This window comes from Ovis aries, chromosome 1 (assembly GCF_016772045.2).
Source record: "Ovis aries strain OAR_USU_Benz2616 breed Rambouillet chromosome 1, ARS-UI_Ramb_v3.0, whole genome shotgun sequence".
Classification (NCBI taxonomy): Eukaryota; Metazoa; Chordata; class Mammalia; order Artiodactyla; family Bovidae; genus Ovis; species Ovis aries.
This window is the reverse complement of record NC_056054.1, coordinates 28,493,113-28,520,892: the sequence shown is the minus strand read 5'-3', so window position 1 is coordinate 28,520,892 and position 27,780 is coordinate 28,493,113. Positions and strand designations below refer to the sequence as shown.

Here is a 27,780-nt window from a genome sequence, read left to right as displayed (position 1 = left end):
ACTCTACTCTTGCCTGCCCGCCCCCACCCATGACCCATGACCCACACACGGGATCCATCAAGCAGCAAGGATTCACTCTGCAAATTATAGATCAGATGACATGATTTACATCTGATCAGAGGCTTCCTGTTACACTGAAGTAAAAGCCAAATTCCTCGACCACAAGGCCCAGGTGATCTGCCACTTGTCTCATCTTTTACTACTTGTTCACTGTACACAAGCCTCCTGACCTCACTCTTTTTCTTCTTTCCGTCCCGAGAATGTGCCAAGCATTTGCCGTCTCAGGCTCCGCACTTGTTCTTTCCTTTCCTCAGAACCTATTTCCTAGATGTTTGTATGACTAACTCCTTCTTGTCGTACTTCTCAGCTCAAATGTCTCTTCCTCAGAGAGGACTTCTGCAATCCCTAAATTAATTTAAAGCTTAACTCTCCCCGTCTCCCTCTCCTAGTATCTCAAGACCAGCTCTACTTCATCACTACGTGAACTTGCCTGCTGACCTACGTCCTGTTAACTTACAGGTCTGTCTCACTTCCCTTAAGTGGAAGCTCCTTTAAACCAAATACTGACTTTTGTCTTGATCAGTGCTGAATCCCCTGCACTAGGCACAGATTAAAAGTTCAATGGATACTTCTTCAAATGAATAAATGAATAGCTCAGCATTTTTTGGAGTAAATGTATGAAAAGAAAATTTGGCCTAATATCAGATTATTACGTAATCCTAGTAAACTAAACAATTCTGATTCAGTAAATATGGGTGGGGTACAGGAATTTTTAACAAATCCTTAGGAGACTCTGGGGCAGGGAATCACTCGCCATAGTTTTGGGTAACACTGGCTTCCCTGGTGGCTCAGACAGTAAAGAATCCGCCTGCAATGCAGGAGACCAGGGTTCAATCCCTGGGTTGGGAAGATCCCCTGAAGAAGGGAATGGCTACCCATTTCAGTATTCTTGACTGGAGAATTTCACGGACAGAGGAGCCTGGCGGGCTACATACCATTGATTTATTCACTCTTGCAAACTTTATGTATGTAAGGTGGCTTAGTTTTAAAGAGTAAGCTAAGTATTAGCAGAAATGAATCACTTGCTCAAAGTTCGTAATGAGTCAGCAAGTGAATTCTAGAAACAAGAAAGTCTAATTTTAAAAATACAAATCTTACAAGTTAAAATACACAGAGATTACCTCATCTATTTTATGCTAGTCATAATTTCTTAACCTTCATCATTTGTTTCAGTCATTAAAACAAAGACTAGACTTCCATAACTCTATCTTAATAACTACAACGAACTGTTTGGATCAAACAAAATATGTATGTTTAAATGACTCACCAGCCAAGGGAAAATGAGAAACTTGAAAGGAAAAAAAAAGCTAAAGAAAGTGAGATCTTAGTTTCAAAAGTACACTGTTTATAAAAGAAAAGTAATCAGATGTTGCTTTGAAAGATTTGCCCTCCAAAATGATCAGCATACGTGGGATGTTTGATGAGTAATCAGGTGCCACTTTGTGCCACAACATTACACCACAGCAACAGGAGCCTGGTGATGGTGGGCGGTGATCAAATTAGATTCATGTTTGACTAACAATACACGCTAAGTCTGACAAGTAAGGCTAGTTGTTTTTTACTAGGAATCTGGCAAGGTGTGCTACCATTCACCCAAGTGATACATTAAAGCTCAACTCTACCTCCACAACAACAGAAAATCTGCACTGAATCTGCCTTTTCACTGGATAAATTTCAGATATCAGAGCTTTTGATACGACCCTAGGCAATAGGCAGCCACATTTACAAAGGAAGCACCTTGCCTTGCTCTGAATAGCAAATAGAACACGTCAGATCCAAGATCTAATTATATTAAAATCCTGGTTAAACTCCAGAGCATTTCCAGCTGTCAAATCTGTGACACCCAGTTCCTAATTCCTAAGGTACTCTCTCCCTTCCTTTTACTAGCCAGCAAGTCTTGCTTTAAGCTCACCTTTACAGATGGAACATGGTCTAGAGCAGCACTGTCGAACAGAAATACAATGCAAATCATGAAGGCAAGTCATGTACATTTTCTAGTAGCCACATTAGAAAACATCATTTTAACATATAATCAACACTGAAAAATGGAGATTATTTTTCATTCATACTTTTAGGCATTGATTCTGATATTCAGAATGCATTTTACAGCACACTTCAATTTGGCCTAGCTGCAATTCAAGTGGTCAAGGGTGACATGTGAGTAGAGACCACTGTATTGGACAGTGAAGGTCTAGAGCCTTGCTACTCCATGTGTAGCCCACAAATTAGAAGCCTTAGCATCATCTGGAAATCTGTTAGAAATGTTGACTGTCAAGTCTAACTCCAGATCTACTGAATCAGAATCTATAGTTTAAAAAGATCCCCAGGCAATCTGCATGTACAATAAAGCCTGAGAAATACTGGTTTAAGGAGTCATGGGTCTCAGGTTCTTCACCTGTCAAATGGAGGTGATAATCCTTACTTGCCAGGACTATTGTGAAGAGTCTTGGTTTACTTGATAGACTTTTAATAGTTGAGATTTTAATGAATGGTAACTCTTATTAAAGAAGGCAATGTAATAGAAAGGACCTTAGAGCTGGACAGGATGGAATATAAATTAGGGTTCTTTAAAGATCTGGACCTTCTACAACTCATTTGGCTTGAGGCTGAGTTTCTGTAACTATTTAAATTAGGGTTAATACCTACCTTCAACAACTTACTGTTGTTGTCAGGTTGGGGCATGGCTCATGGGAGGCATTCAGTAGTGGCTGCCATTCATATACATATTTATATGTATATCCTACTGGCTGGGCCAAACTAGAGTAGTAACAAATGACACTAAGCTGCCTTAGTTCACACGGCCTTCCATCCCAAAGCAAAGTGTTACTTCTTGTGGCTCCAGTGTATATTTCACAAGGAGACCCTAAGGACAGCAAAAACGTTTATTTGAAAAAATTACTATGTATTGAAAATATACATTAGAAATTATTACAGACTTCCATAGCATTCCCCTCCCCCACCACAAAAGTAGAAATAATCGCTTGCTATGCTAATGCCATAGGTAAATTCAAACAAAAAGGAAAACATTATCAGCCCCCTTCTTCATATGTTAGCACTAGAAGGGGAGAAGGTCAACTTGTATTTGCCAATCAATACGAATTTAGCAAGTCCCAGTCTTCAACAGCAAGACACACATATTTCTGCTTCGAAGACTGTGAAGAGCTGCTCTGTTCCTTCTCTGGCTCCTCGAAAGCTCTCTTCTTGCTCTTTGACTCCTGGCTTGATAGGGCTTCGTGTTTCGACAGTGGCCCATGGCAGTCTGCGGCCTTCTCTTTATAGAACTGGAGCTTCTCAGAAGAGTTCGTATGGGCCTCTGTCAGGGGATACTTCCCTGGGGCTTCTGTTCGAGCCCGCTTCCCATCTGTAAGTGATGACAGAGGGAAGGGTGATGAGCTTTCTATGCCAGTTGCTAACGCCTGCCCAAGCCCAGAAAAATGATCCAACAGAAGTGTCAAGAGGCCCAAACAAGGTGAGTCTGGATTCATTTTTCCCCCTTTCGTGCCTTATAAAGTAATTTACAGCATATGCACCAGCACAGGTTGAAGGCATGTACGCACAGAGGGTATCACAGATTCACAGTCAAATCTCAGATCTGCCACTTCTTGGATAAATGACCTTGGGCAAGCGACTTGTCTAAGACTCAGTTTTCTCAGATAGGGATATAAAACCCACTTCATAAGGGTGATGTGAAGATATAAGAAGCAATATATGGTGCTTAGGACAATGCTTGGCACAACAGTGAAAGCTCAAAAAATGTCAGCTATCACTACTCAGAATCTGGACTTGACTCTGTTCTTCTAAGACAGCCAAGTTTGTAGCACAACTCTAGCAAATGATACAACTATATTCTCTATCTTTTGGTATAGAATAAATTTTCCTTATTTTTCTACTTTTATTTTCCCTTCACTTCAATTTTATCCTTTAACTTCTTTCAGAAAAAATTATGGTAAAATACACATAACATAAATTTAGCATGTTAATCATCTTTGAGTATATAGTTCTGTGGCATCAAGTACATTCACATTGCTGTGTAAACATCACCACCATCCATCTGCAGAACTTTTTCAGCCTAGCAAAACTGAAACTTGGTACAGTAACTCCCAACCACCCCTCACCTTAGTCCCAACCACCATCATTCCACTTTCTGTCACTATGAACTTTGACTATTCTAGGAACTTCTTAAGACTCACACATCTATCCTTTTTTTTTCTGGCCACAGCACGAAGCATGTGGGATCTTAGTTCCCTGACCAGGGATCGAACTGTGCTGGCTGCACTGGAAGCGCAGATTTTGAACCACTGGACCACCAGGGAAGCCCCAACATTTGTCTTCTTTGACTGGTGTATTTTACTTAGCAGGATGTCTCTATAAGTTGCACCCATGTTATAGCAAGTGTTACAATTTCCTTCCTCCTTAAGGCTGAATGATATTCCATTGTATGTAAATACTACATTTTGTTTATCCATGCATCTGTGATGGACACTTGCGTTGCTTCTACTTTTGGCTACACTTTAACTCCTTTTTAATGTTCTGAGTTCTATTTTTGTATCACTGCAAATCTTTTCTGGAACACGACGGGATATATATAAACACCTATGTACATATATACATACACTTAATAAGTTATGTTCCTGGTGCTGGTGCTCAAAGGTAAGTGTGAACTTATACTATAAGCCATGTTGACAGAGTATAAATCTTGGTGATCTAATTAAGTCAATGTGATCATAGTTAATCTTCCCACTGAGTGAAGATGAACTAAGTGCCCAAATAATCTAAGGGCAAAACACTCCAAAGGAAAGGGAATTTCTCACAGAAGTGCTGAGCTGCTCTTCGAGACTCCAAGGTTTCTTGCGGCTTCATAGCTTCCAAAGTCACACGTTCCCATTGCAGAACAATCTAATAAAATGTATTTGGAAAGATGTGAATCCAAACAAAATCTTGAGTTTTTAATCTCAAGCTTTCCTTGTTCCCAACTTCTCCCCTTCCATAAACACAACCCCCCCGTGGTAATCTTACTTCAGACTAGGATGAGTCTCTGTTCCAATCTACAAATAAATTGCATGTACTTTACTAAAATTTGAAACCTTAGTCATAATACTTTTTACACATCCCTAGGCCCATTTTCACACCTTAGACTATACCAACTGTAATTCAAACTCTTGTGTGTAAAATAACCACATTTCCATACTCTCAGGATACTTTAGGATCAGTTTCCATTTTTTAAAACTGCTATAAATGTATTAATATTTTTATTATGTTACTACAAATTCTTTTGAAAATTTGGCTTAGTAAAAAATACACATAAATAAAGAAAAGTCAACAATTAATTAATATTTCACATATACCATAAGTAACAAGAACTTTAAATTCCACACTTCTCATTATGGTATGTAATGAAATAATCATAAAGACAGACAAACATTTGCAAGACACAGAAGCAGCACAACACATAGTTTAAGAAATCGGTTCCAGAGTTAGCTCTACCATTTACGAGCCAGGGGACCCTTGGCAAGTGACTTAATGGAGAAATTCTGAGACAGACATGGGGAAGTAAACGGACTCCTGTTAGATGGCCTCATTTTTCTGTGTCACCTGCTGAGAATGAGGCAGGAGAATGGAGTCAGCCTATAACAGTTTCAATAAGAGAGCAACAGAAGATAGATAAAGCACTGCTGCCACGTCCTCGGGGCCTAGCTGGGGCTGCATGGGGCAAGGCTGTGTGGAGCCTCAACTTACTTTCAGTCCAAGCTGCTAGCTATTTTACTTCACCCTTCACCTTGCAAGAGAGGTCCTGGTTTCTCCATTTTAGAGATGAATAAACAGAGACCCAAAGCTGCCTTAAGTTGTATACCTATTGGGTTGCCGAGCCAGGACCCCAAATTCAGGCCTCTGACTCTCGAGCCTATGGCTCTTTCCACCACGTCACCTGCTACCATAACCAAACCACTCCAAGCCCTTATATGACCATCCCATATCTGTCCCAAGTCCACTGGATGTATCCAGGACTCTTAGCGCTACAAACTTAGTCTGACAATGGACATATATAATGATTTCAGCATGCATTTTCTGGACAAACTTCAAAGTACTTCTGAAACACTGACTCACCAGCACTCCTTCTTGCTTACCTATAAGGAAGTGATGCTATCATGAGGTGGCTGGATAGTTCCACCACCATGCATTACAGAGTGCAGCCAAGGAAGGATCCAGAACAAAAAGCTCAGTGGGTCCTCCAGGCCTCCTCCAATCAACACTGGTTTAAAGTATCTGAAGGAAACGGGCACCAACCACAGGCAAACTGGCATCTACTGGTGCTTGAGTACTTGGTTACCTTCTGAGTGCCTACCTTAGTCTGAACCCTACCAACTTGAGGAAGACCATCAAGAAGGTAAGACAGCATCAAAGGGAAGTTCAGCGAAGAAGCTGAAAATGGGAGGGCTCAGTCTGCTCAAACTAGCATGGTCTGATCTGAAAATATGGCCTCAACATGTGCCACCAATGTTTCCACCAGTACACGAAGGGGATCGGCTTCAATAAGTTGGACTAAGTGACCTTCTCTGAATGGGTCATCCAAGACCTCTACCTTCCCAGAAACAATGCTAGCTCTCTATACACAAAATACAATTTTTAAACTTAAGGAAGAAAGAAAGAGAATGGGAGCGCTAAGGATTAAAAAAAAAAAAAAAAAAAGACATTTCCTTACTATGGAGAGTTAAGAAATTTGCCCCCTACATGGGAAAGAGTTAGACTTGAATTTTCATCAGCGTAACTTGTTCTCTTTTTTTGGTACACACACAGCTAAGAGAATCTCCCCTTCTGAAGTTGGATCATACTGTGTTTTTGCATAGCAAGCAAGAATTCATTTATTTTCTGAGTCACTTATAGAAGGCATTTTCTTCTAGGTCCAATAAGGATGAAGCAGTCTAGCGACCAGAGCATGAGATGTAAGGACTAGCATCTAACAACTTTTCTCAAGTAACTGGGTTAGTTACAAGTCATCAGTGTCTCGAGTTTGACTGAAGATGACAGTTCAGCCAAAGAATACCAAGAGGGTTAGCATCTATTCGAGTGTTGAATAAGACACTTGGAATTTATGACGCCATATTAACTGTAGGAGAGAAAAATCCGCCTTACCTGATCAGCCCAGCCCTCTGTCTTGCAGTTACTGTGATCAAATTCCTTCAAAGGGACTTTGGAGTGAACAAGGCCGATGTGGGTCTGAAGCTTGTGTTTGACAGCTTTGACGTCCTAGTAAGGGAAAAACAGAACACGGATGGTCAACACATTCAGCACAGTCAACACAATGGTCAGCACACACACGGTCAACACTTAACTTCTTCTCAGTAGGAAATAAACACTATCACAGATACCAGTCCTTTTCTGAATGTCAATTAGCAGAAGCAAGATAGCAAACTGTATGTCTGTGAAAGTAAGAGAAGGCAACAGAAATCCTACCTTGAGTCCCGTCCCAGAGATATCTAAGCAGTTGAGTTTTCTAAAAGAAAAGAGGTATCCAATTCCTGCATCTGTTATCTCAGGGTTACCTAGATGTCGAAAACATAGGTGGTATTCTGTTACAGTTATATGCCAACAATAAGCTCAAGAAAAAAGGCCAAACGATAAAATATTGAGAGAACAAACTTTTCAGAGTAAGTTAAATATGGGAATCTATCTTTCCTATGAAGAGCCACATGAGATGATCCTTAAGACCTTTTATAGCTCTAAACTTCCTAGGAGTTGGGGTTTAGCAGAGAAATTAATAAACCAGATAGCTACTCCAAAGGGTTTAATTTGGAACCACATAAAAACAGCATGTTTAAAACATGTATATTAAACACGTATATAAACAGGTATATTAGACTTTGTTCATAGCCATTTCACCTCCAAAGTAAAAGATTTTAATAAGATTTTCAAGGATCCTGAGAGAAGAAGACTGTCACTGTCTTAATTAACATTAAAAGAATTATCTATGTTTGGCTGTGCTGGGTCTTTGCTGTGGCACGGGTTTTTCCCCAGTTGTGGCAAGGTGAGGCTGCTCTGGTCACAAGTGTGCGGGCTGCTCAGTGCAGTGGCCTCTCTTCTCTGGAGCACAGGTTCCAGGGCATTCAGGCTTCAGCAGCTGTGGTACATGGGCTCAGGAGCTGTGGCCACCAGGCTCCGGAGCACAGGCTCAGCACCTGTGGCACACGGGCTCAGACGCTCGGCGGTATGTGGGATCTCACAAACCCGTATCTCCTGCACTGGCAGGTGGATTCTTTACCACTGAGCCACCAGCGAAGCCCTGCATTTTTTAAAACCAATCCTTTCTTACATGGAATCTTCTCATATCAGAGAGAACTGCATTTAGCACTGGGTCCTCAAGAGGATGAGCACAGTGCTGGCACACTGCAGACACTCAAAAAAATATCTGCTAAATGAATATCCTTCCCAGGGAGGAAGGGAGGGCGTCATTATTTTCATCTTACAGAAGCCAAAACCAAGGCTCAGAGAGTTTAAATAACTTGCCCAGGGGCACACAGCAGCAGAGCAATGTCCTCTGACCTCAAACGCCTGCTCTCGCTACTGTTTTGACACCGACCATCCTGCCACATATTCAATACATGCTCAGTTAAATCATAACTGATCTTATAACCTTTCTGCTACTGGAGTCAGTATCTGGTTCATCTTGAGTAAGCATCAAAATTGTGAATTTATCTAGATCTTCACCAAGCAATTACTGATAAAAATGACCTAGCTGATAGACACTATCAATCAGCAACTCAAAGGTAAGTAAAGATGAGCCACGTGTCCTCTATGCTGCGAATATACAGTGAATATGACCTCTCTGCAGAGAATAAGCGGCATGAGTGAATCCATAAGGGCTTTCACTGCCCTACAGAGTGGAACCACGGCAGGACAGGTGTCTGGCCAGGAGAAAACAGTCTCCGGCTTTAGTCCTGCTCTGCCACTGACTTGCTGGGGCACCAAGAATCACCCCTCAATTCTATCAGCTCTCAAACAAAGGGGAAGAACCAGATGATTTCTAAGTCCACTCTTCGAGTATTAATCATCTATAACTTCTAACAGAACTTACAAGATAAATCTAATAACGACAGATTTTCAAGGCCTCTCTTCATCACTCGAACCGGCGCTGTCATTTTCCGCACCCCGGCATCAGATAAACAATTATCCTTCAGGCGGAGTTGAGTTACACTAGGAAACAAAGTCCATGAGTAAATTACTTAAAGAGCATTTGAGAAAATCAAGTGATGAGAATGCTTTCATAAACTTTATTTAAAAATGTATCTTCTAACCCTTGCTATTTCACACTTAATGCATTTAACAGAATTAAAGATCCTTTGATGCTATTTCAGTTACTATGTGAGGGTTGAGACCAAAGCAGCATGTAGTACTAGCCTCAGATGGTAGAGGGCACTAAAGGTACATGGTGGAATGAGGTAAGCAGGGACTTCATTAAGATTAAATACACTTGTTTCACACAAAAACTGCATTCTTGACAAATGTTGTGTCAAATTCTAAATGTTGGGACAGTCTGCTAAAGAACTCCTATGAGAATCCTCCATATAAAGCACAATTCTTTTATTCTAATATTTTATAAATCTAATTTTCAGAATGGATTTATAAGGTATAGGCACAAGGCAATCCATTCAGCTAACCTGTAACTGGTGAGTTAATGTGCTCCACTGTCCCACATGCAAGAAATCCAAACTTTTTATCCACCTCACATAAAAACACCTTTCTACAGGGCAGTATGTCGGTGTCACTTCCTAGGCAGGCCTGAGGGAAAAGATTAGACTCAGGTTTGTAGTGCTTTTGTCCTTCTGGGTATTTATGAAACCATAAAGGAATCCATCTGGCCTTCTCTTTGCAAGCCAGACTGAGATCACTTGGACTATTTATGAAGGGTGTGAACTGGGTGATTTCTTTAAAGTATGGTTCTTGAAAATAACTTCTATGGCTGTCTTTTACTAGTTCACTTTTTAAATGATTTACAGCTCAATGACAATTAAAATAGAAAATGATAATGATTACAAAAATTATATAACTTCTCATCTCTTGCTAGAATAAATCAAGGCAAAATCATTTTTAAACCCAGGTAGTGTCAAGTACTATATGTCGAAATAAATTTTATTTAGATAAACTAACCTACTGACTTACTTTCCTGAGTTGTCCAATCAACGCTGCTTGTATCAAATAAATGGAGATTGAAAATGTTTTAGAAAAAAAAGTTAGCAAATAAACACAGGACTGGGAAGTAATTAACATCCTTCCCACTGGATCATCCTTTAAAACACAGAACAATTCATTTACAAACGGTGGTAGGTCAATACCTAGACAGGGCTTCATTGGTGAGATGTTCTAGAAGTTCATGCTCATCTCCAAGCTTGCAACAGGAAAGATCCAGACAGGTCAGCTCCCGGAAAGACTTAATCTCCTCGAGTTTTTCTGAAATCACCAGGTATCTGTGGGGCATGGACAGCAATCAACAGCTTTTCTTTTCCTTCTTTTAAAACATCACCATATGTGGCTTTGTAATACATCAACATTCCATCAGGACAAGATACTACGTAACAAGCAGACTTTACTGATTACTGTGTAGGTATAGGTTATAAAAACTTTAAATAAATACATAAAAACATAAAGCAAAGACAAGACACAAGAGAAAATATCTGCTTTGTTAGAAGTCAGAGTCAACACTTGGGGTCAGTGTTGGGACTTTTTCAGAGAATTTCCAAACTTTAGGATACTCACAATTTTAATCACTCACTCTTTTAAGGTTGCTTTTTACTTAACGCCAAATATCTAGTGCTTTGGAAACTGGAACAGACCAAGAATTCTGGATTCTAATCTGTACACGTTCAACAACATCCCACATCGAAGATTCGTCCCATCAGGTTTTACCTTTTCTACTTGTCTGAGTAGCTGCCCACTCCCCGGTGCCACAGTTAGCCTGCTAACTTTACTCCAAAGTTATGTGCAGCATGACTACGACAAGAACTCATTTCAAACTAGATGGTTATTAAGACAAACCTGTGAGCATGAACACTTTAATTACACTGGGCACCAGGCCAGACTGCTATCGTGCAGTCTCAGAAGGCCTCTGGAGAGGAAGAGAAGATTAAAAAGACACTGCTGTGGTCTCCGCCCTGCTTTCTAGTTGTCCATCTATTTCATATGAGGTCAGCAAGAAAAAATGAAAAAGGGATTAGAAGTGACAGGAAACAGGAGAGGAGCCTAAAAAAAAAAAAACAGGGAAAGGGAAACGCCTGTGGCAAGAGCATGCCTTTCTCATCCATTTTCCTCATAGATGTCTATAAGTTTTCATAGTGAGATGGTTCACTACAATCAGTGGGCTTAAATTTAAGTGTTCACATTTCTCTTCTGTCACCAGGATCATAATTATCAAAAAGAGCAGCTGAATAATCCAAGGACAAGAAGGGCCTCAGATCTATTTTCTGCCTACTTCCAAACAGAATAAGATACATTGAAGCTACTTTCGATCAGAATAAGATACATTGAAGCTGATCCCTGGTCTGACTGCTGAGTACAGATGGCCTGGGGCACTGATACCCCCTCTAAGCTGCCTGATGACAGAGCTCAGCTGGGTACACAAATGAGCCTTATTTACTCAGACATATTTTAATTACACTGTAAATAAAGCTTCTGTTTTCCATCTTCCAATCACAGAGTTGAAGTGGGTTAATGGGGATTTGGGGGATTAATGGCAATTAGAGAAAGGAAAACACACATCCTTTGATCAATTAACTAAAAGATTTTTAGTAATTGCAAGACATGGGTTATCTGGGAAGGACACAAAGATGTATAACATGATTCACAAACACTACAAAAATCAAGATTAAGAAAGGAAATGTGCAAAGCCACAAACACTACTAGATGCTTATCTAGGACATAAATGAAGCTCTAGGGTCTTGCTGAAAATTAATCTTCCAACTTTCCCTTTAAAAAGTTCAGAAGAATGTAATGGAGAAGCAATAGAAAGAACACAATTTAGTGTCAGACCTGAGTTTAAATTTTAGCAAGGCTAATTACTTGTATGATTGTAAGAAAATTACTTAACCTCTGCCAAGTCTCAATTTCTCTAGCTAAAAAATGGAGCTGATGATTATTTTCTTTAAGGAGTATTAAGAGAATTAGAAAAAAAAAAATGTTTCAAAAGTAAATACCATCTTACAGGCCCTCATTAAATGGTATGTGTGCTTGTACTCAGTCATGTACGACTCTATGAGGCCTGCCAGGCTTCTCTGTCCAGGGGATTTCCCAGGCAATTAACACTGGAATGGGCTGCCATTTCCACCTCTAGGGGGTCTTCCCTACCTGGGTTGAGTCCGTCTACTGCGTCTCCTGCATTGGCAGGCATATTCCTTATCACTGAGGCACCTGGGAGGCCCCATTAAATGGTAGCTATTATAATTACTTCAGTTACAACGGGTGACATTTTAAGGAAAACATACTTGCCTCCTGTGACCATCAGTGGGATTAAAAATCAGAGGGAAGAGAGCTTTTACAGGTTGAAACACATAAAGACAGTTTTCTCCTTTTGGCAGGCAGCTTTGTGACCCAACCCCAATCAGCAAGCGCCTGCACTTAACCAATTACCTTATTTTTCAATGCTGGTAAAACCTTTGTTGCTGCAGCTTCAGCTGGAAATTGCAAATGCAAACCCAAATCTCCTGCCCTCTTCCTATTTCCCTTCAAGGATTCAAAAGGAGAAGGGAAGTTTTCAATCACAACTGAAAATCCTACCCTTATATTTGGATAAGACAGCATTGTCTGATTCCTTATTCGGAATTGTTGCAAAAAAATGAGTCAAGAGATTGTTAAAAATGTTTCTTATATTTTTCTGATTATAAGGAAAACATTCCTTGGAAAAAAACTAAAATCTAGAAAATTATAAGGAAAACTAAAACCAATTTCAATTCCATTATCTAAATTACATTTCAGTGGGGTTCCCTCTTTTCCCCCCTATATATACAATGCATATAAAATTTTCTATTTTTTCACAAACAAAATTGGGATCATATATGGAATTTTAATTATTCTTTTTCATTTGTTATATAATGAACATTTTACCACATCATTTTAAATGATCTTTGGATATTATCTTAACAGTTACACGATTACTTAATTTCCTATTATTGGATATTCAGCTTCCAGGTTTTCATTGTTACAATACTACACTGAACACCCTTATGTAAAGTATTTCTTCTCATATTTGATTATCACATTAGAAATTAGAACAGACTCTTAATAAATGGAATTACTGAGTCAAACAAATGATACAGATATTTTTAAGGCTTTTGCTACATACTGCCAAGTTGCTTTCCAGAAATGCTACATAATGTGCTCATTAAATGTGAATGAAAGTGCTATTCTCATCCAATTTGACCAGTGGAACAGTATGCAGACATCACATGGGATAAAAAGCATTTTCCCCATTGTGAGGATTACCTAAGCTATAATGGTAAATGGAAGGAAAAAGCAGAATACAAGTTATAGAGTATATTCACAAATGTACAAAGATACATTACTTGAAAATGATTACCATGAATGATCTCCAGTATTCTTGCCTGGAAATTCCACGGAGAGAGGAGCCTGGCAACCTAGGGTCCCATGCAACTGCAAAGAGTCTGACATGACTTAGCAACTAAACCACCGCCACCATGAGTGATGGAACTATAAATTTTACTAAACAATTATATGTTTCTCAAATAGTACGTATTTGCCTTTATAAAATAATTTTAAAACAATGTTTATATCATAACTATTTTTCATCGTTCTAATGTTTCCACATGAACATAAATAACTTGGAATAAAAAATGAAGGAGTAAAATGTACTTTTTCCCTTCTTTTTATCATATGCCTCTTGGTTCAGTTCACTCAGTCGTGTCCGACTCTTTGCGACCCCATGAACCTAAGCACGCCAGGCCTCCCTGTCCATCACCAACTCCCGGAGTTCACCCAAACTCATGTCCATTGAGTTGGTGATGCCATCCAACCATCTCATCCCTGTTGTCCCCTTCTCCTGCTGCCCTCAATCTTTCCCGGCATCAGGTGGCCAAAGTACTGGAGTCTCAGCTTTAGCATCAGTCCTTCCAATGAACACTCAGGACTCATCTCCTTTAGGATGGACTGGTTGGATCTCCTTGCAGTCCAAGGGACTCTCAAGAGTCTTCTCCAACACCACAGTTCAAAAGCATCAATTCTTTGGTGCTCAGCTTTCTTTATAGCCCAACTCTCACATCCATACACTGGAAAAACCACAGCCTTGACTAGATGGACCTTTGTGGACAAAGTAATGTCTCTGCTTTTTAATATGCTTTCTAGGTTGGTCATAACTTTCCTTCCAAGGATCAAGTATCTTTTAATTTCATGGCTACAATCACCATTTGCAGTGATTTTGGAACCCCCCAAAATAGTCTGACACTGTTTTCCCATCTATTTGCCATGAAATGATGGGACCAGATACCATAATCTTAGTTTTCTGAATATTGACCTTTAAGCCAACTTTTTCACTCTCCTCTTTCACTTTCCTCAAGAGGCTCTTTAGTTCTTCACTTTCTGCCATAAGGCTGGTGTCATCTGCATATCTGAGGTGATTGAGATTTCTCCTGGCAATCTTGATCCCAACTTGCGCTTCTTCCAGCCCAGTGTTTCTCATGATGTACTCTGCATAGAAGTTAAATAAGCAGGGGGACAATATACAACCTTGGTGTACTCCTTTTCCTATTTGGAACCAGTCTGTTGGTCCATGTCCAATTCTAACTGTTGCTTCCTGACCTGTATATAGGTTTCTCAAGAGGCAGGTCAGGTGGTTTGGTATTCCCATCTCTTGAAGAATTTTTCAGTTTATTGTGATCCACACAGTCAAAGGCTTTGGCATAGTTAATAAAGCAGAAATAGATGTTTTTCTGGAACTCTCTTGCCTTTTTGATGATCCAGCGATGTTGGCAATTTGATTCTCTGGTTCCTCTGCCTTTTTTAAAACCAGCTTGAACATCTGGAAGTTCATGGTTCATGCATTGCTGAAGCCTGGCTTGGAGAATTTTGAGCATTACTTTACTAGTGTGTGAGATGAGTGCAATTATGTGGTAGTTGTAGCATTCTTTGGCATTGCCTTTCTTCCGGACTGGAATGAAAACTGACCTTTTCCAGTCCTGTGGCCTCTGCTGAGTTTTCCAAATTTGCTGGCATACTGAGTGCAGCACTTTCACAGCATCATCTTATAGGATTTGAAACAGCTCAACTGGAATGCCATCACCTCCATTAGCTTTGTTTGTAGTGATGCTTCCTAAGGCCCACTTGACTTCACATTCCAGGATGTCTGGCTCTAGGTGAGTGATCACTCCATCGTTGATTATCTGCGTCGTGAAGATCTTTTTTGTACAGTTCTTCTGTGTATTCTTGCCACCTCTTCTTAATATCTTCTGCTTCTGTTAGGTCCATACCATTTCTGTCCTTTATTGAGCCCATCGTTGCATGAAATGTTCCCTTGATATCTCTAATTCTCTTGAAGAGATCTCTAGTCTTTCCCATTCTATTGTTTCCTCTATCTCTTTGCATTGATCGCTTTTGGTTAGCCTTGTTTTAATGGTCATATTGATTGTGCATCTTAATAGTAAGCCACCTTTTACCTTTTGAATGACAAAAATTCATATAACGGTATACTATACGCTATTTTAAAAATCTACACATATTTTTGACAAATAATTGTGAAAATATGTGAAAGAGCAAAGTGCTTAAAGGTGTGAGCACTGTACTGCATTTGTATAATGAAGAGGAGAGCTATTAATGCATGGGTATACACAGAGTACTTCTGGAATTATGTAAAGAAAACTGATAACAGTAGTTGCCTCTGGGAAAGAGCAAAGGAGAGAGATGGGAGCAAGGCTTATGTTTCACTTTATACCCTTTTGTGTTTGTGTTTAAGTCCTTTTCTATGTAATTTTTTTCAAGTTTTTCTTTTTAATTGGTAGATGCCTTGAAAGTTATTTTACATGATAGTGGTATAAAAAATTTAAATAAGTCAATAAAAGTATATGAGCAAAGGCAATCATAAGAGAAAACATATGCTCTGTTAGAAAACGGACGGTGGTTCTCGCGTTAGGACCTTACTGAAAATTTCCAAACTTTAAGACACTTGAAATTTTAATCATCTCTTCTTTGAAAGCTGCTTTTTATCTAATGTTCAATATCTTGTGGTCTGAAAACTGGAACGGAGATGAGAACTCTGGGTACTAATCTTCACCTCCCTGAGAGTATACCAAGAGATATCCGGCAGATCACATCCTGTCTTTCCTATTTTCTCCTATTAGAAAATTTGGTAGATGAGTATTTTCTATCTAATGAAAGAGCTGTGGCAATCAACTAATTCTTATAAAGTGTTTTCAAAATAAATAAATTAAAAAACAAAAACACTAACAAAAACAAAAAACAAAATGAAGCTAAGTGCTGTCTGGGAGGGTGAGGGACGGAGAAAGACAATGATTTTTCTCAAAATGGCCTACCACTTCATGTTTGAAAATTCTAAACTCAAGTGCTGTTTTTAGAAGGGGGCTTTGGGGAAGCCCCCAAGCCCACTAAGTCCCAGAACCTGACAGAATTGACACACCCAATAAAATACTCACTATCATAATCAGAACACCCACCTGTTTCGCAAACACAAGGAGCAAAGCACCAGACTTCCATAGGCCTCAGTGAATTTCTGTAAAGCCCTGAGCCCCGCACCGGGCTCCGTGAATTTCTGTCTGGCTTCGGCAGCAGAGAACAGCTTTTCAGCAATCTGCTCAGGAAAGCCAATAAGGGAATCAATGTGGTCAACATTGTCAGAGATGAAGCCCAGGACAAGGCTGAAGAGGGATTTGGCAGAGTACCGAAGATTTCCCTCCCGGGTGTATGTGAAGATGAAATGATCAGTCTTCTCTTTCTGCGCAGTGTCATCTTCCCTGTTCATGCAAAGCTCCACAGAAAAGCCTTTGGGAAACAGTCTGAAAGGCCTTGGCTTCTGCAGGCTACTCCTAACGTCATCCAAGGCCAGATTGACCATGTGCAGTTGCCCATTTTCTCGCACGTAGATGGGCCCTGAGTCCAGATGGTTTTCTGAGTTGAGGTAGTAAGACATTGCCTTGGTTGTGACTGTAAAAGCAAGGTACAAGGGAAGAAAACCCAATTAAAATACCATCTGTAAAATGTAACTTTGCCATGCTATGCCCAGAGCTTTATAAACCTACCAGGCAGGCCCTCTGGCTGCTTTGGGGAATCAAAGCTTACCAGTTGCCTGTGAACCCTGGCACTGGAGGTTGCCTGTTTCCTTGACCTGGAATGCCCATTCCTACTCCTCCCCTTTTCTCGTCTGTCTGGTGAACTCCTATTCATCTTTCAAAAACCAGCTCAAATCTCATTTCTAAAATTCACTCTAGGGTTTCCCTGGTGGTTCAGTGGTTAAGAAACCGCCTGGCGAGGCAGAGGGCATGGTTTCAATCCCTGTTCTAGGAAGATTCCACATGCCTCAGGGCAACTAACCCATGCACTGCAACTACTGAGCCCACATATCCTACTCAGTCCATGCTTAGAGAAGCCACCACGGTGAGAAGCCTGAGCACCACAATGAGAGAGTAGCCCCGGCTCGCCACAACTGGAGAAAAGTCCACTGAGCAACGAAGACCCAGCACAGCCAACAATAAATAATAAATAAATAAAGTTCACTCTAAGAGAGTGATCATAGAAGTGGACGACAGTCACTGGCAAGGAAAGTCACAGTAGCACAGCTGACAGTAGCGAAACTGAAAAGGATCCCAGTGTCCAACAAGGGTGTTATTACATAAACGTTACATCCACACCATGCAATGTTATGCACCCATCAAAATGATAACATTTTTACTGACTTGCAAGTTACAAAGATTAATAGTAACATGTAGAATTTACTATTTGTATTTTAAAATGTTTTCACACAGAACAAAGGCTAAAAACTAATAACTCCCTTCCTTGCTACCCTGGCACCTTCCACACATTTCTTTATTACACTTGGCTCACATTTCTGCTACTGATTTATTTCTAGGCATGTCCTGCTGATTTGAGCTCCTTGAGAGCAGAGATCATGTTTAATTCATTCACCCTAACATAGTGCTTTAGCATGTAATGGTCCCTGAGTAGACAGTCATGGAACTAAAGTTTACTCTTTTACAAAACTTTACACAGAACACAAGGAACACATTTTTTTTTTTTTTTAATCCACAAACAAAGACCTCCATCACAAGAGCTAACTAAAAGCTATTAAGCTGAGATGCTAGATCCAAGGGCTAGAATAGTTAGCTCTCATTCCTTAATTTCTTCAGTTAACTGGCACTGCTGAGATAAGGCAAAATATAAAAAACAACAGGATATTTATGTAATCATGTGGATGACATTTTATGCCCAAGTACTAATTGGAATAAATATTTGCTTTCCTGAGGAACGGTGAGATTTCAAAATATTTGAGAAATTGCCACACTAAATAAAATGAAGTATGATTATCACTGTTACAATTTTTAGTTAAAATTTAATATAATACAGGTCAAATAGCTGCTATTATCTCTAAAAGACGGATTGACTTTTAGAGTGAACCAACCTAGCTTTGTCTGCATTAATGCAGGGCTAGAATGTAGCTCTGAATTCACCCACTTAAAAGTGTCAATCAATCAAGTCAGTGATCAAAAATGCTGACTCTGGGAAGATCAAACAGTGATCCTGTTTCAGGCATCAGTATGATCCATGTTTCTCCAGAGGATAATTATGCGTGTAAAAGCACACCAGAAAAGAGGACCCTGCCGTGCCACGCCCAAGGGCCTCCTTCCTTCCTGCTCATCTTATGCTTTACTCTCTGGCCAAGCCATACTACCCAGGTTAAGTTGGCTGTGTTCTCGTCCCACTGGCCTTTGCACATCCTGCTCCCTCTGGCTGGAACATCCTTCTTAGCTTCCCTGACCTAGCTGACTCCTAGTTCTCACTAACAGCTAGCTCAACCACATCCCTCTTCTGGGAAAACTTCCTAACCCCTGCACTAGTGCACATGTCTGTCTGGTTTTTCCAGAGCACCAATGTCTCTTTCTATATAGCACTTAGCACTGTGTACTGTCTGTTCACTTGTTAATATTTCCAAAGTTGTGAGCTCTTTGAGGGCAAGGCACTTGTTTGATTCGTCTCTCTTTTTTCAGGCCAATACAATGCCTAGCTTGAGTAAGCCCTCAGGAGATATTTGCTGAACCAAACGAGAGGAAGAGTGAGACCTCAGAAGAACAGACTTAGGGCTCTGAGCTGCAGGGCCTGCTGATACTGTTGCTAGGAGCCAGCTCCTCTTCCAGGCAACAGCTGCAGGCTCCTCCCCCAACTTGCCAGACCCTTTTGCAGGTGGTAGAAGCAAAGGGGATGATGGGAGTATACTGTTACTGGTACTACCAGGGATGGGGGGAAAAAGAATCTAAAAAACAGAAGAAAAAAAACATCCTGTCACGGTGCCAACTCCCATAACCCATATTCTTGCCAGTATTCAGTGCCTCTGCTAAGGTGATAATTTTACTTATTCTAAGCTTTTCTTCCAGGAGTAAGCACGTGGTTCCTTCAATCTCACAGAGTTTAATCCTAATGAGGAGACAAAGAAGATCCCCTCTGGGCTTCTCCTCTGGACGCGAACATTCATACTCTTTCTCTACCTGTAGACCTGGAAGTAGATACCAGGCACAGCCCCACATAAGAGTGACCTGATTTTAAAAGTGGAAAGACAAATTCTATGGAAGTTAACACAAGGATCAGCACACTATAAAACCCCTGGCAATGAAACAGGGTCTGCTCATATGTAGCACCCCTAGCTATCACTCCTAATAGTGCCGCCCATAGAGTCTAGGGTAAAACAAATGGATGAATGGAGGACCACTTCCGGCGAAAATCAGACAACTGATTCCATCCAGCAGAGGGCACAAGAAGTCGGGGACCAAAGTGAAGATGCGAACCCTGGATGCCAAAAATCCCAGCAGCTTCTGCTTCCACGGATTTTCTTTTTTTCTTTTTTGGATCTTAGTTCCCTGATCAGGGTTTGAACCTGTGCCCCTGCATTGGAAGTGCAGAGTCTTAACCACTGGACTGCCAGGGAAGTCTCACATGAATCATTTTCAAAACAGACATAGCTCTGGCTACATTTTACCTTTACTTTTTTACTTAAATTACTCATGAAATGCTAGTTCTCTTTCTAAATGATGAAAAAATCAAATAATTCCTGAAGAGTAAAACCTACATCATTTGTCCAGAGATGCCAAGGGCTCTCTGTTCTTCAACTATGGTACCTAAGAAACAGAACATGATCAGGAAATTCCAGGGACCTTTGATTTTTACTACTAAAGTTGTGCATCTTGCTCCCAACAAGGAGCAAGCTTCTAAGAGCTTGTGAGGTACCATAAAATGATCTAAGAATTATATTAATGTTTAAGCCTTTCAAAGTTAAGAACTGAAAAGGCAAGAAAATTCCAAAGTTTCTGTAACTTGGCTCTGCTTGTTCCTGGCTATTATACAGAATGGTCTATTATAAGGGAGCCCCTCAGGAGACAGAGTCTGTTCTATATCATGGCAAAAATCCTACACGAACTGGAAAATTCAAGTAATTAGTATGTGAAAGAATAACAATGTTCAGTGAAAGTCTGTATTAGCTATATTTCATATTAGAGCAACAGAATAACAAAGTAGCCTCTGATAGTTTTCCAGCCTGCCTCTGGAGAGGTGGTTTTGTAACCCATACAATCTCACAGAAAACTACTACAATAGTACATGTTCTAGTATTTGGTCACCACAAATGAGCCAAAGTTACCATGAACATGTCATTTCATCAAATGAATAAAATGTAGCCTTACTACATTAAAAATTCAGTTCTCTACTGCCTCTTCGAATAAGAGGCAAGATAAAATAAGTGATAACTAAACATGACTTTTTAGAACTTGAAGCCAGTTCACCAAGCAAGAACCATGACTATCCAGTAGAGGGGACTGGAAAGATGGAGTCAGGGAAGCAGACTACAGGAGACAATTAAAATTGTGAGCTGAGCCTACAGTTATGCAATTTGAAAAGAAAAAGAAGAAAACACCTAACTTTAGTAGGTAAAGTAAGACAGCAATCTCTCAGAAATAATAAGCCATAGCAAGACTATGATGATAATAATAGTGGATGTGATAGCTCCCACTGAGTTGCCAAGCACGGTTAGGTACTATATTAAATGCAATTCTCAACAATCCTATGAGGTAAGGTTCGCCATTTAATAAAGGGGCTCAGAGACTAAAAGTAACTTACTTAAGAAACAGAACTAGTAACTGGCAGGGCCAGAATTCAATCTCAAAGCTGTATTACGCCAAAGCTCAAGCTCTTTCCACTGCATGATGCTGTCTCTCAAGAATAAAAATATGACATCAGCTTTAAGGATAAAAAAAAATGTTAAAAATTAATCTCACCCACCTGTTTGAGCCCTCTGGTATTCACTGACTCAAGCTGGGGAGGGAGGTGGCTGAGAGAGGGCAGAGATAAAAAAAACTGGCCATCTGAGCAAAGAGTTGGTGGGAACTGAGCCAGGACAGTAGCTGCACTGAGGCTTCCCCTCTCTCCTCTCCCAGGGCAGAAATCACCCATGTCCACACACCAGGAAAGCATCTGCCACCCCATGGCCTGCATCCCAAGGCTGCAGACACCCTCAGTTTATTTGAAAAGGCAGCATTTTTAAGCAAACATAAAAACATGAACGGAAACTAGTTCCAAACCACCAATGACCAAGTAACAATCTTAGGTTTATTGTTCTGGATCACCACTATTATTCAATTCTCAATTCATTTCTTTTGTTTTATAACTTGCACTTGCCCATCTGCCTTCTCTCCCATACCTAGCTCCTTATTTGCCTCTTAGGAGAGGCCAATCTCTCCTACACCCTGATATCTGACAGTTTTTCTACCTGCCAACTGTAGAGCTTCTCACACAAAATCCAATCTCTGCACCAAAAATCCTAATCCTCTCCTTTCACCCACTCCCAACTCCCCTGCCCTCAACTCTCAAACCTCACGCCCTTCCAATCTTTCCATGATCCTTCTGAATGTGGCTCCCGGTGGCCCAGATCCAATCACACCTCCACCTGGCTCTCCCTCCTTCCACCGCACCATTCCACCCCCACCCTCCCTAACCCCCTGCACTCTTTCTCTGTCCTTTATCATGTAGCCTTCCCTTCCTCCCACTCTCTGAGATTCCCTCTCCTGGGACTCCAAACTCTCCATCTTTTCCCTCCTCTTCTGCCCTCAACCTTCAAAATCTCCTTCCTTCACGACTCAATGTCCAACTTCACAGTCCACAGCCCCAACTTTTCTCCCCTGCCCCCAAACCCCACCCTCTCTCTTATTCCAATCCTAGATCCTTTACTCCTAGCACTCCTCAAATCCCCTTCCCTCTCCCCCTCCCCAGTACTACAATTCTCCATTTCTAAATTCCCAGGTGTGACCCTCCCCAAGTGCACCCAAGCTAATCCTGCTCCCTCTTCCCACCCAGGCCCCGAAAGAACCTCAATTCTCACACGACCCATACCCTAGCCCAGCATCAACTCCACCCTTAAACCCATCTCTGACACCCCTAGATCCTCACCCTCACACTATTCACCCAACCACACCCCAGCCCCGACCCTCTCGGTCCTCCCCTCCCCTTTCCCACCCCTCCCTCAAACCCCACACCCGCCCCCACTCGCAGCCCCGGGATCCGTGAGCGGCCCAGCCCGCGGCCGCCACCTACCTGTGCCCCTCTCTGGGGCAGCCAGCGGCAGCTCCTCTGTGGCGGCTCCCTCCTCCTGCCGCGCGGCTGAGGCGGGGAAGCGGTTCCGCGCCCCCGGCACAAAGCTAGGGAGGGTGGGACGCTGAGTGGGAGGGAGTAAGGCGGGGGCTGGGGGCGACCTGGCGCCGTGAGACCGCGGGGCCGGCGGGGGCGGGGGGGGGGGCGGGAAGACTGGGCAGGGGAGGCGCGCCTGCGCGAGACCCGGCATGAGGGGCGGGGTCGGGCTTGGAGGCGGGGCCGGGCCCAAGGCCGGCGACCTGAGGACTGAAGGCTCCGAGCTGGAGATATGAGGCGTGCGCGTGCGTGCTTGCCCGAGGGCGGGTCCCGTGGGTCTCACAGGCCCCAGGGATCTAGCTTTGCTCGGGGAGGGAAGGTTAAGCGTGCTCCGACCCTTGCCTCGGGGAAGGCCTATGCCTCGGGGAAGGCCCTTGCCTAGTGAAGGCCCTTGGGCGGGGCTACGGAGCTCACCCCTCGCGGTGAAGAGACGGAGGCGGGGCCTGGGGCGGGGCCTGCAGGGGAGGTGGGGCGTAGGAGGCGGGAGTACAGCTGTACGCGACCAAATTTCGACGGCTAGGCGAGAGGGGGCGGAGCTGGGGCGGGGCTGAGGGCCGGCACGCAGCCCAGGGTGGGGCGGGGCGGGCGGAGCCTGTGGGCGGGGTGGGGCGAAGAGCAGGGAATAGGACTTGCTCGCCAGCGAACTCCTTGGAGGCCTGCGGAGAGCGGAGAGGGGGCAGAGGGGGCGGGGCTGAAGGCGGGGCTGTAGGGAGATCCCGACTCCCCGCGTTCTGCGAGCTTGGAGCTAACCGGAAACTGAGGCGAGCGGGGCGGTGCGGCCAGCCCTGGGGGAGGTGGGATCCTGGCTGGACGAGGTCGTAGGAGGGGGATGCTGGTGGGGGAGGGAGCGGCCGAGCGTGTCGGGTTATTGTGAGGAGACGCGCGGAGAGGAGGCGGAGGACGGCGGGCGGGTGCTGAGGGGACCCGGATGGTGGAAGCCTGACGCAGGTCTGTTTTCTGAGTCCTGGAGACAGTAGTGGCAGCCCACGAACTTTTTGGAAGGCAGAAATAATGTTTTGACCCCCCAAAAGGGGAAATCAATTCCGAATCGAAATTAATAAATGTATCAAGATGTAACCTATCAACTGAAACGTAACCTGTATACTTAAGGGTTATATTTACTGTATTAATAGGATATGGGCTCGTGTATTTTATGTAATTGGGGCCGAGCGTCCAAAAGTATGTGTTTGGGGCTCTTGGAGGTCTTGAAATGGCTTTGAACTGGAGGTGAAAGGGTGGCTAAGTGGCACTGGGTTTAGAGAACAGGCATCAGGGAAGTCCAGTGTCAGGGAATGTTAAAAATGCAAAGGATGGCATCCCAGAGTTCACCGCCTTTAATGAACTGAGGCCCTGAGTGAACACAAATGAATTAAGTAAGGCCTCCCAGGATGGGGAGTTAGACTACACCCTGAACCTGCATTTTGGAGTTGCTAAGCAGCATATCTGCTGAGCTGTATTTTGGGGTTCTTTGGGATTGGTTTGCCACTTTCTCGTTAACCACAACAAAAAGCTTTAAAGTGAACCCAAATTCTGCCACTTGTTATTTGAATAATTCCACCCAACAGAGGAAAAAGAAAGGATATTGGTGGCTCTGCTCCTGCTGCTGCTGCTGCTGCTGCTGCTGCTAAGTCGCGTCAGTTGTGACCGACTCTGTGCGACCCCATAGACGCAGCCAACAGACGGAATCCCATGAGTGGAGAAGCCTGGTAGGCTGCAGTCCTGGGATTCTCCAGGCAAGAGTACTGGAGTGGGTTGCCGTTTCCTTCTCCAATGCGTGAAAGTGAAGTCGCTCAGTCGTGTCCGACTCTCAGCGACCCCATGGACTGTAGCCTACCAGGCTCCTCCGTCCATGGGATTCTCCAGGCAAGAGTACTGGAGTGGGTTGCCATTGCCTTCTCCATTGGTGGCTATAGGAGGTACGAAAATAGTTTAGTATTAAAGTTTGCTTCCTTCAGACAACTTAGGTTGTAAGAATGTGAGGTTAGAACAAAACTGAACATTTGGAGATTACACTCCCTTCCTTATTCGTCTACTACGTACACATCAATGCTAGATATATTTCCCTAAAATAACGCTTTTGTAAAGCAGGTTCTCTCCTTGCTTTACAAGTCACTTACCAACCCCCATGTTTCCACCCCCAAATAGATTACCTCAGGGTTTTCCCACTTCTACACTATTCACATTTTCAGTCAGATAATTATTTGTTTTGGGGGAGTGTCCTATGCATTTTTGGGTATTTAGTAATATCATGATGGAGAAGGCAATCGCAACCCACTCCAGTACTCTTGCCTGGAAAATCCCATGAGTGGAGAAGCCTGGTAGGCTGCAGTCCATGGGGTCGCACAGAGTGTGACACGACTGAGCGACTTCACTTTGACTTTTCACTTCCATGCATTGGAGAAGGAAATGGCAACCCACTCCAGTGTTCTTGCCTGGAGAATCCCAGGGACAGGGGAGCCTAACGGACTGCCATCTATGGGGTCGCACAGAGTCGGACATGACTGAAGCGCATTAGCAGCAGCAGCAGCAGCAGTAGTATCATGAAATGCCCAAATGCTTCTAGATGACAGTAGCATCCCCCCCTCCCCCCACCATGGGCTTTCCCTGGTGGCTCACATGTAAAGAATCTGTTTGCAATGCAAGAGACCAGGGTTCAATTTCTGGGTAGGGAAGATCTCTGGGAAAAGGGAATAGCTACCGACTCCAGTATTCTTGCCTGGAGAATACCATGGACAGTGGAGCCTGGCAGAGTATAGTCCATGGAGTTGCAAATAGTTGGACACAACTGAGCGACTAACACACAGACCCCAGTGTGATGGCCAGATTGTCCCCAGAAATGGACAAATGGGGGGCTAAATCATCCCCAGTCCAATTGAGAACCACTGGACCACAGGCTAAATAAAGCCCACCATCTTGACCTGGCATTCAAGTTTCGTTATCTACATTTCCTAGAATTTGATTCAGTCTAAAAGAACTCCAGTGCAAGTTTCTTCCAAAGATAATCAATTAGTCTTCTTCTTGGACACTTTAAAGGGTGGAAAAGATTAAAAATCTGCTTTGTAGGAAAGTTCTTATATCTATTATGTTTTCCTTCTTAAAATTCATACTAGAATTGCATTCTAATCCTTTTTCTATTTATGAATATTTGTGGTATTAAAACTTGTAGTCACATTTGTCTCACTAAATTACCTCTTCTTGAAACGATATTCTTTCCGCTTTTTCCATATTAACATAGTTTATAGATCATCATGAACTTTTTGTTCTCTGAACAATATCAAGCCTGACAATGTCCTACTTAAATTGTACTATCTAGAACTGAACACAGTATTCTAGATGTGTATCACACTATTTGCACGTAACAAATTATTAGTTTCATGCTTGGCCATCTTTTTTGACTCAGCTTAAAGGCAAAAACCAAGTCTTAGTCACCATCTTTGTCTTAGGTTTACATAGTCAAAGATTAACTACATAGTATCTTTGCATTACTAGCACAGTGCCTGGCCCTTAGTTGGTTTCCAAAGATTTTGATAGAATATGGTTCCTTCATGACTCTATTAATACAATTTGAAGTAACATTCCTTTGCCTTTGGGGGCAGATACAGTATACTCTTGTCTTATAGTGAGTTTGCAATCAACTGATCCTCTACCTTTTATACGTATAGGTGAAAGGTTGGCAAACTTTTTCTCTAATGGGCCAGATAATAAATATTTTAGGTTTTATGAGTCTTATAGTTTGTCACAGCTATTCTGCTCTGTCACTATAGCACAAAAGTAGCCATAGACAGTCTGTATAAATGAATGTGTGTGGCCATTTCCAGTAAAACTATCCATGGGCAGTGAACTGTATGCATTTCATATTTCATATAATTTTCATGTGGCACAAAATATTTTGATTTTGAAAAATATTTTAAAATGTAAAAAGCATTCTTAGTTCATGGACCACACAAAAACAGATGTCAGGGTAGACTTGGCTCTCAGGCAGTAGTCTGCCAATCCATGATCAAGACCATTCCTGATGTGATTGACTTTTTAAAGTCTGAGTATAGGCCTTTACAGGGCTCTTCCCTGGTGGCTCAGATGGTAAAGCGTCTGCCTACAATGTGGGAGACCTGGGTTCGATCCCTGGGTTGGGAAGATCTCCTGGAGAAGGAAATGGCACCCCACTCCAGTACTCTTGCCTGGAAAATCCTATGGACAGAGGAGCCTGGTAGGCTGCCGTCCATGGGGGTCATGGAGTCGGACACGACTGAGTGACTTCACTCACATAGGCCTTTACAGTTCTTATTAAATATCTTATTCATGGCAGTCTATTTTTTTAGCTTGCTCAGATCTTTTTGTGTGCTAATTGTGTCATCTAGCATATTAGCTGACATCCCAACTTTGTGTCCTCTGCAACATTAATAAACATTTTTTTCATCCTTAATTAAGAAAAATGTTGAATGTGATAAGGATAGAGGTCTTCACAATTCATTCTGTTCCATTAATCATTATTTGAGTATAACCATTCTGAGAAATAAATATTTACCTAAAGTACTGCCTATCACCCATCCTTGTTTATTCAGCTAGTCCACAGGGTATCCTGAGATACCTGGTCTGAAGTTTGTTGAAATGTTCAGAAATATCTCTGATAGGTAGTAACTCTATCAAACAAACAAAAAGAAATATTTAAGTTTGATATAACTTTTGAATTAATGTTACTGTTGCTTTTAGTTTTGCTACTTTCTTGTTTAGATTTTCAAAGCCATGCTTTTAATAACAATAAAATATAGTAATTTCAGAATTTTGTTGAAAATAAACATCCAAGTACCTCAATCTTTATTTCTAGGAATTTAC

The 27,780-nt window shown here is 42.0% G+C and overlaps 2 protein-coding genes and 1 non-coding gene across 11 annotated transcripts in view; 1 reads left to right on the top strand and 2 right to left on the bottom strand.

Annotated features, from left to right (window-relative positions):
• Window positions 1–2,928: 2,928 nt before the first annotated feature.
• On the bottom strand, window positions 2,929–23,036 carry LRRC42 (leucine rich repeat containing 42). The gene is made up of 8 exons (XM_015091994.3): window positions 22,855–23,036; window positions 16,725–17,211; window positions 10,389–10,520; window positions 9,131–9,249; window positions 7,513–7,601; window positions 7,192–7,305; window positions 4,872–4,956; window positions 2,929–3,421 (listed from the first exon to the last, which is right to left on the bottom strand). Exons 2-8 carry the CDS (start codon window positions 17,195–17,197, stop codon window positions 3,150–3,152), a joined length of 1,284 nt encoding a protein of 427 aa, XP_014947480.1. The 5' UTR covers window positions 17,198–17,211; window positions 22,855–23,036; the 3' UTR covers window positions 2,929–3,149.
• Window positions 20,129–20,200, bottom strand: TRNAG-UCC (transfer RNA glycine (anticodon UCC)). The gene has a single exon. It is a non-coding gene; the product is annotated as a tRNA-Gly (tRNA).
• An 84-nt stretch (window positions 23,037–23,120) lies between the features above and the next one.
• IFT25 (intraflagellar transport 25) overlaps window positions 23,121–27,780 on the top strand; it is a 36,432-nt gene continuing 31,772 nt past the window's right edge. For 3 of the 9 annotated variants that reach the window (XM_027970464.2, XM_042248321.1, XM_060409599.1), the window contains exon 1: window positions 23,121–23,192. In XM_027970464.2, coding sequence (XP_027826265.1) covers window positions 23,180–23,192 — 13 coding nt within the window. In that variant the 5' untranslated portion in view covers window positions 23,121–23,179. Of the gene's footprint in view, window positions 23,193–23,615; window positions 23,896–23,924; window positions 24,654–27,780 lie in introns of those variants that run through there. The other 6 variants (XM_042248311.1, XM_042248318.1, XM_012148618.4 and 3 more) reach the window with 6 other exon arrangements.

What these genes read in the sequence shown, in the direction of transcription:
- LRRC42 (XM_015091994.3), bottom strand. Translation starts at nt 17,197, where the DNA reads ATGTCTTACTACCTCAACTCAGAAAACCATCTGGACTCAGGGCCCATC. An exon ending in ACCAATGAAGCCCTGTCTAG is followed by an intron (nt 9,250 to 10,388) that starts GTATTGACCTAC and finishes TTTGTTTCCTAG; the next exon opens with TGTAACTCAACTCCGCCTGA. An exon ending in CAGAGGGCTGGGCTGATCAG is followed by an intron (nt 4,957 to 7,191) that starts GTAAGGCGGATT and finishes ACATTTTATTAG; the next exon opens with ATTGTTCTGCAATGGGAACG.